At 44.8% G+C, this 8,526-nt stretch overlaps 1 protein-coding gene and 2 non-coding genes across 7 annotated transcripts; all 3 read right to left on the bottom strand.

Moving 5' to 3' along the window:
* Nucleotides 1–124: 124 nt before the first annotated feature.
* Nucleotides 125–6,911, bottom strand: LOC121868245 (GATA zinc finger domain-containing protein 16-like). 5 transcript variants are annotated; one of them, XM_042368567.1, is made up of 8 exons: nt 6,173–6,911; nt 5,694–5,851; nt 5,120–5,270; nt 2,021–3,433; nt 1,675–1,821; nt 1,331–1,484; nt 965–1,124; nt 125–714 (listed from the first exon to the last, which is right to left on the bottom strand). In XM_042368567.1, the coding sequence occupies exons 4-8, from the start codon at nt 2,531–2,533 to the stop codon at nt 513–515; spliced, it is 1,176 nt and encodes a 391-aa protein (XP_042224501.1). In that variant the 5' UTR covers nt 2,534–3,433; nt 5,120–5,270; nt 5,694–5,851; nt 6,173–6,911; the 3' UTR covers nt 125–512. The 5 variants fall into 5 exon arrangements, with proteins under 5 accessions (XP_042224501.1, XP_042224500.1, XP_042224502.1 ...); XM_042368566.1 differs by having other exon boundaries at nt 4,825–5,270; XM_042368568.1 differs by lacking the exon at nt 6,173–6,911 and adding an exon at nt 6,074–6,162 and having other exon boundaries at nt 4,825–5,270.
* A 720-nt stretch (nt 6,912–7,631) lies between these two features.
* Nucleotides 7,632–7,703, bottom strand: Trnag-ucc. The gene has a single exon. It is a non-coding gene; the product is annotated as a tRNA-Gly (tRNA).
* Nucleotides 7,704–8,286: 583 nt separating this feature from the next.
* On the bottom strand, nt 8,287–8,358 carry Trnag-ucc. The gene has a single exon. It is a non-coding gene; the product is annotated as a tRNA-Gly (tRNA).
* Between the last annotated feature and the right edge of the window lie 168 nt (nt 8,359–8,526).

Raw genomic sequence — 8,526 nt, forward strand, 5'->3', positions numbered from 1 at the left:
CTCACACATCTTACACTTAACAACGATGTTATATCATATATATATTTGTTAATTAGTTATGTTTTAGATATCAGAAACATAGAGTTACACGTGTGTTTACAGTAGGGATAACAGACTATAGATGTTATGATGAATGTTTATTAGGATGAGAATGAAGGTTTTTACAGAGGTAGATTGTTTTGTTGGAGTCCAGGGCGTCCGTTGAGTCCATCTGTCACCCTCACGCGTCCGTAGAATCCGTCGGTCACCCTCAGGCGTCCGTTGAGTTCATCTGTCACCCTCAGTCGTCCGTTGAGTTCATCTGTCACCCTCAGTCGTCCGTTGAGTTCATCTGTCACCCTCAGTCGTCCGTTGAGTTCATCTGTCACCCTCAGTCGTCCGTTGAGTTCATCTGTCACCCTCAGTCGTCTATGTCTTTTTAGTATTACACATAGGAATCCATGTGTTACCCTCAGACGTCAATGGCATCTTAACATTACCCTCAAGAGGTCTTAATCTAGCCTCAGACGTCACTAGGGAGCGTCCACTTGCCCACTAAGACGCAGAAACGTATCCATAACAGCCTGGTTGTCCCTCAACTTGGCCCATACAGCAGCAGGACACCTATATCGACGGTCACAGGACGCCCCACTACGTCCCTCTGCGGCAGCTTCCTGTAGGGCCTTCTTGGACACCCCCACCACATTCTGAGACACCCACTCCACGTGAGCTACACTGGAGGTGTCGTAACATGTTTGTATTAGTGAGACAGGGAAGTGAGTGTCGAGTATCCTAATGTTTTATCGTGTTTAGTTAGGAAGATCAGTCTCTCTCTCTCTCTCTCTCTCTCTCTCTCTCTCTCTCTCTCTCTCTCTCATAAATACAAGTACGGTAGCAAGAATTACAATCTATTTCTACATCCATCTACACCAGGTCATGCCCCGGGATGAGCCTGTCTGAGGTTAATAATAAAGACACCACTGACCTGAGTGCCTGGGCTAGGATGAGGGCCAGGTCTCCCCACTCGGCCGCGGCAGCATTAGCCCTACAGAGTGACCGTGTGAGGCAGGAAGGTTGTGTGGTGAGGGACGCCTGCAGGTAGGAGCGTAGGAACCCAAGTGACACTACCGATGACACCTCCTCTGCTGTAAGGTAGACACGTACGATTTTAAGACAGACAGACAGATACAGAAATAGACAGACAAGGGATCAGACAGAAATACAGACAGACAGATACCAAAACAGACAGGCAAGGGATCATACAGATAGATAGATGGATAGATAACCCTTCAATCATGCAAATAGATAAAGAAGAAGAGGAATTGATGAATAAATAGATATATAAACTAACCTGTGAGTGTCTCCTCTTCCCGAACCCAACACACGTCGTCCTTCTCTTCTCTTTTTTCCTCCCTCTTCCTCCTCCTCCTCCTCTTCTTGCCCGTGCCTGTGGTGATTCTGGTGAAGATGTTGGCGTTGTTGTTGGCATTGTTCTCGTTACCATCCTGTAGAGGCCAAGAGAAGTGGTGACACTCTCTCTCTCTCCCTCTCTCTCTCTCTTGATTGCTCTATCTATTTGTCTTTTTTCTTCCCACTGGTTAATCTATTAGTGTCTATTTATCTATCAAATTGATCGGTCAATCCCTTCATCTATGTATCTACCGCCTCACCCCCCCCCCTCCCAGTCCCACTCACCTGTATGTTGTTGTTATTGTTGTTGTCGTTGTTGTTGTTGTTGTTAAGGTTGTTGTTGGCGTTGCTGGCCAGGATGCCCACCAGGTTGGTCGCCGACATGAGCAGCGCCAATAGACTGAAGGTACTGAAGCCCCCGCCTGAATTCTCCTGAAACGTCAACACACGTCACTAAAGGATCACAGGAGGTAGGAAAAGGTCAACATCTCTTCTACTGACGCTGCTGACTTCTGACGCCCATCCTCTATGATATTCCTAACTATTGACATTTCTCCCTTTTCTCCTAACACTGCTCCCTATTAAATTGTTGTCTCACTGACACAGCTCACTTCTGACACTGCACCCTTACCTGCTGACAGTCCTCCTGCTGGTTTGGGAACCATATGACTGGTGGTTGTGTGGTGGTGGTCGTGGGGTCCTTGATAGACGGGTTGTAGGCAGTCATCACCCTGGAGATGGCCCCCGGCAGCGCCTCCATTACCTCCCGGGGCGGCAAAGGCGCCACCACGGGAACATCCATGGAGTTCCTTCGGGGCTGGAGACGCGACAGCAGGACTCCTGGAGGACGCCTGTGGACGTGACGGTGTCGTGAGAGAAGGGGACGAGGTCGAAGAGGAATTGGTAGCTCCAACATGTTTCCTTCAGTGAGTGTGTTGTGTTGAGGGGCTGTCTTGGAGGTGGGGTAACTCGCTCCTCCCCACTCCCTCATCTGCCCGTGAGGGATGCTAGGATGACGCCCTGCTAGGACTCGTGACGGGCTGAGCCATCGACTGGTAACAGCATTACTCCTAGGGCGGACCAACTGACCAGCACAGAGTGTAGAGGTGACCAGCAGCAACACACACAACACTCCACCCTCCATAAGATGTACAGAGTTCCTCTCAGTCGTCCGCCACGTAAACCTTTACGTTTCCAGCTCTGCTTCGGGAGAAAGAAGTCTTACGCTCTTGCAGCTGGACTCCTCCTGGGGTCACCACGACACCAAGACGCAGCCCTCAGCTCGGGTGTAGCCTCATGTTCCCACAGTCCGTCATCAACAGTTAGCGCGGCCCTTGAAACCACTCGACGGCTTATCAAGTGTTGGTTTTTGTCGTCGTGAATTTAACACAGCGGGGGACTGGTGTCAGATTCTCCGGTCATGCACCGTTACTCACACACACAGGTACCCATACGCGCGTCTTACACTGCCAATCTAACACCTCGTTCTCTGCACGTATATGATCGCAGGGAACCGTTCACGTCCCGCTGACCCGGGCCGTTAGCCACGAGTGTTTACGCCCAGATGGTGGTGGTGAGGATTATGTGTGAGCTGTTGTATGGCAGTCACACCTGTGGCCTAGATGAACAGTGAGTGTTGCGGGACATCACCGTTACCTGCACGGGTCGTATGCCAGGAGTGAGGAACCCATTCACATACGTTAACGAGCGAATATAAAGTGTGTCGTATAGTGGAGGCAATATTTGTAATATTGTCTCCTTCACGGTCTCCTCATAAGGTCGACAACAAATGGAAACCACAAATAATCTTAATATGTTTATTCTTAGTAAGAGTATGGGCGGTGTTGTTCACGCGGTGAGGTTGTGGGCGTCTAGTGGGTGGTGGTGGTGGTGGTAGGCGTTGAGGCCCGCCCATTCTTGGGGGTCACATTGATAGGTGGCTTCACAGTCCCACCCACTACGCCCACGCCCACCTGCCCGCAGTAACGCCGATCTCCACGACGAAGACGAGGACCCGGGCATCAGGAAATCCACGAAGGCGACGCTGAATGATAGACCAGTGAAACAATTGTAATTATTATCAAGAATTAAACACAAGCGAGGAAAACTTCATTATTACTATCATTATTATTATTACCCGGAATAACTCTTATATTTATATTATTGCTACTGATATTGTTATGTATTGAGTATATCTTTAATATTTTCATTCTTAAAACAAAAACAAAATCATAAAACTACAAATACTAACATTCTGTTTACCACATCACCGGTTAGTGCCGCGAGATACATATGTTGAAAAAACACAATGATCATGAACACTACACTATCTAAATTTCAGATGACATAAATCAAAGAATCCCAGCCTAACTTACTGATGCTTAATATGAAGTAAACTTACAACAATACAGGGCAATTTTGGTAGGTTAGCATTATTTTCTTTGATTCTTATCATCAGAAAAGTATATGGATTGGCGGTCCTTTTCCAACATCATAGTAATATGCATTGCAAATGGCGTTCTCACGGTCCAGTGTAGCCAAGTACACGGAAATTTCCCTTTTTATGGAAAAAATGACCCTGAGAGGGAAAAGGGGAAGAAAATGAAAATTGGTCAAAATCTAGGGGAAAATGGCAATGAAGTACGGGCATTTTGAAAGAGTACCAAAATATTTCATCGACGATTCAAGTTTGTATCAGTCGGCGCTCATGCACCCACCCTCTCAACCCACAAGGTATTTTGTTCTTGCAGTCTTGCCAATAAGTTGTTAAACTAACCAAACTACTTCGTTCTGTGTCGCCTTATATTCTGACTATTAATTTTGTTTACATTCTTTCGCTCCTCTGGTCCCCCCTTCTCCACTCTCCTCTCTGCCTTCCCTGTCCCGTGATAGGCTCTGTTTTCATTAGTTCGTAATCTATAAATATATACTGCTACAGTGTACTTACATTATATTTCGCTACAATCGCCTGGGCTAAAACCTCCAAAGGGCTTTTTCAGGTTGTCTTGTATCTGAATAAAAAAAAAGTATCGTACTAGGCTAGAGGATCAAACTCAGCAAACACGTATTGGATACTAAAAGGACACCTATAGTCGCTATTAATAAGGGTTGAAGTTCTGTGAGAAGTTTAGAGCTGTTCGAGGAACTGTTCGAGATACAGATTGCTAACTCTAAAAAATTGGAAAAAATAATAATTATAATTGCATTGAACATTCATGCCAATAGACACTTTCAGTAAACTTTATATTTATTTTTAGCCGCGCAGGTAATAGCATCGTGTTAACATGCAGATGCTGTCATATTGATTATCACTAATTTAGTACTCTAGAAATGAAAATGGGGAAATTTTGTGAGACAAAGGGAATTTTTAAGAGTGCATCAGGGATATTTGGCCGAGGAGACCTGGCACATTGTGCATCAGACCTCAGTCTTCACCTTAGTACTTCAGCCACGTCGTGAGCTAGACGCCCTAACGCGACGCTCCTGTGGTTCGCCTCACATAGACTCCTCTTTATGCACCCAAGGGACGCCAAAGACTTCACTTTGGGCGTGGCTGAATAACCCCCTGTGTTTTCCCAGAACGGAAGTTTAATCCATTCCTCGTCACGGCTATTCGAAGCTGATGACTTCACCTTCACTTGAACTTTTTCCTCATCGGTTTGTACATCATCATCTGCTACAACAGCTCGGGTTGATCGATACCACGCCCTCAAGAACAGGACGCCCGTACCTGCAGTCACGTCGTCGAGTATGGGCGTGAGATGGTGTTGTGGGAGAGAATTGTTGGTGGTGAGAAGTTGAAGATGGCGACGTTTACGACCACCAAAAGTCACCATGGTAAGCAAATCCAAGTTATTATTATTGTTGTTCTCGTTCCCTCCCTGTAATATAAGTGACACGTTTATATATATATATATATATATATATATATATATATATATATATATATATATATATATTATATATATATATATATATATAATATATATATTCCATTATTTTATAGTCAATGTGAAAGAATGGCGCCAACCTATAGTTAAGTCAAAATTTCTAGTGATTCTGTCAATATCAGTAAACTGCGAGTGTTAATTTTAGTGTTTTATTCAACATTTTGTGGTAGACTCGAAAATTGATCTCGTTAATAAGTTACCGTTTTATACCTTTGTGAATCTACTTAACAATAAACACACTAATGGACGAATCAATAAATAAACATAATGAGAATAGTAATGTATACAATACACTGTATGCTTGAGAATTTGTACCCAAATCCCTCACAACAATACACTTCATTTATTATATACCTGGATGTTGTCGTTGTTGACGTTGTTGTTGTCGTCGTTGTTGTTGAGGTTATTGTTGGCGTTGCTGGCCAGGATGGAGACTAGGTTAGTGACGGACACCACCATGGCCAGGAAGCTGAAGGTGTTAAAGCTGCTGCTGCCTCCTGACGTCTCACACTCTGTAGGGGATGCACTGTAGTTCACCACCATACGAAGTGGAGTGATCTTCATGTGAATTTACCTGTTTTTGATTAATAAACTAACCTAACATATTCTAATCTTATCTAACTTAACCTAACCTAATATACTAACCTAACCTGAATTTGTTTGAACGAATCGTAATAAAACTTCTTTCTCTCCCGGTCAGTAAAACATTCAGTCATACACAACTCTTCACTTACCACCAATATTGTCTAAATTTGTCTTGTCACACCCGACTGACACACACTAATAACTTGTGACAAAAATCAATGAAAACCACAGAACACAAACACACCGACCTGGGGTGGTGTTAGGGAACCATATGACTGGTGGCTTGGCTGTGCTGGTGGTGGTGGAGTAGCGGGAGTACACCCCCTTCACCGCGTCAGGTAACAGCTGCAGTACCTCCAGGGGAATGTTTTCGTCTGGTGGAATTCTGGGAGGATAACCAGGAAGAGGAAAACGTCTTGGAAGTAGTAGTCGTTGGTTTTGGATGGTTGGAGGAATTGACTGGTGCCTGGGAGGTGGTCGTGGGTGGGGGTGAGATGGATATCTGGCGTCTTGTTGAGTGTTCGTGTTGCCTCTCTCTTCCATCCTGTTGTGAAGGTGCGTCTGTCCTCTCTTGTTGAGCTTTAATCCTTCTGTCGGGTGTCGAGAACGAGCTCCTGGAGTAAGAAGGTTCTGTTTTCCTCTGTGATATACGCTGCTAGTGAGGTCACGTAGCGACACAGCCATGTGTGGTATCCTGTTTGGTGACGACGATGGATGGTTCCTCCTCCATGATGGCACTCTGAAGCCTCGCTGAGTTTGAGCAAAATCAGGAGGGAAGTTTGGAGTGTGAAACATCCTACTCTGAGGGTAGGCTGGAGGGTGAAATTCGGCTGCCACGACGGTCAGAAGCACCAGTAAAAATCCTCCTGACGGTGTTCTGGCCATCCCGACACCGCGGGTCTTCCCTAGACTTCACGACTAACTTAATGATCATGTCAGGGCTGGCGACCACTCTGGCACCGGCGGGACTGAGTTTGGGTGAGTCGGGGTGACGAGAGGAGGGGCTCGCAATGCGTGTAACACATGGAGTAGGGAAAGGTGGAGGGGGAGCAGCGTGAAAGATAGGGAGGGGAGGGAGGACGGGGGGTCACTGAACCAGTTTACGCCTCAGCTGAGTCTGTTAAAAAAGTCTTAGTGATCTGTATTTATATGTCTTTTGTTTTATCGGTGTCTGTTAGGTTCGATTCTCATTTGGGTTGGACTTTGGTGAGAGGTGTGTTTCCGAGGTGACTCGACAGAAAATTATTATAGGTTTAGTCCGGTTACTCCTGCTGTATCAACACTGGACACGGGGCGGGGGTGGAGTTCTCAAGACCTCTGGGGGAGACCTGATACAAAAATAAACACACATGATAGAGCTGGACAGTAGAAACAACCTAAAAGGTAATCACAACATAAACATGGCAGCTACAGTTTACTTTTGTAACTTCTCGATAACTTTGACCATTACAATTTTTCATATTTATTTATACCTAATACAAAGAAAGTCCCATTTACCCAGTAGGAAAGATCAGTGAAGTCAGGAAGTCAATCATCTGATTTAGATTCATCCAAGATCATCTTATGTAAGGCTAACAGAGTGGCATAGTGTGTGATGTCACGGCTGGTTTCTGGCCGAGTTTATGACGTTATTGCTGGGTTCTATTTAGTGTTGCCCTAATAGTGATGATAATAAAAACTTGCAGAAAGTTTATGTAAAATGACCATTGCGATGGCCGGGAATCGAACCCGGGTCAACTGCTTGGAAGGCAGCTATGCTCACCACTATACCACCATCGCCATATATATTCTGTGGGAAAGTCAACATGAAACTCAAACCAACGTAAGAGTTTGTGATACTATATAAAGGAAGATTGCTTCGGTGTTTATGATATGTTTCATAGTGTAGTGTATATCTACAGTTTCACAAGCATTGTGCTTAGAATAACCAAACATTAATGAGGATTGTTATATAATTCTCACTAAAGATGGCCACTTTTGAGAAATAATTCACAATTACTGTAGTATTAAACTATTTAACCAGAAGTAAACTGTTCGCTTCTCAGGTACTGTACTGTACACAAAGTTATCAACGAAGCAAACTGGTGATCATTACGCAGGACCTACTGGTGATTGCAATAACGGAATTTACTTAATAACGGTAGACAAACAATGAACGAACGTGACAGCTGAACATCTTGTGGGGCGCCGTGAATGGAATGTGTTGACAAGCCGAGGGTTGTGAGAGAAAGAAAGATAGAGAGCGAGCGAGCCAGCCACAGACAGACAGACAGACAAGGAAGGTTAGTTATCTCGGGTTATGAACATTGTCTTTCACATGTGTTGGTATCGCTTATCTCACAGGTGAACAAAAAATAGGCTTTGCGATGGCCGGGAATCGAACCCGGGTCAACTGCTTGGAAGGCAGCTATGCTCACCACTATACCACCATCGCCTTGTGTTCATTCACCAATAACACTGTATGAGGTGGTAGAGATGGTGACAGAAGTAACATCAATGCCATCGTGGACATTATCCTCTTGGTTGACAGACAGACAGACAAACTAACGAATAAATAGATACCAGTAGATATGTGGAAAGATAAATAGATAGATTGATATAG

The sequence above is a fragment of the Homarus americanus genome, unplaced genomic scaffold, assembly GCF_018991925.1.
Source record: "Homarus americanus isolate GMGI-L3 unplaced genomic scaffold, GMGI_Hamer_2.0 scaffold19318, whole genome shotgun sequence".
Lineage (NCBI taxonomy): Eukaryota > Metazoa > Arthropoda > Malacostraca > Decapoda > Nephropidae > Homarus > Homarus americanus.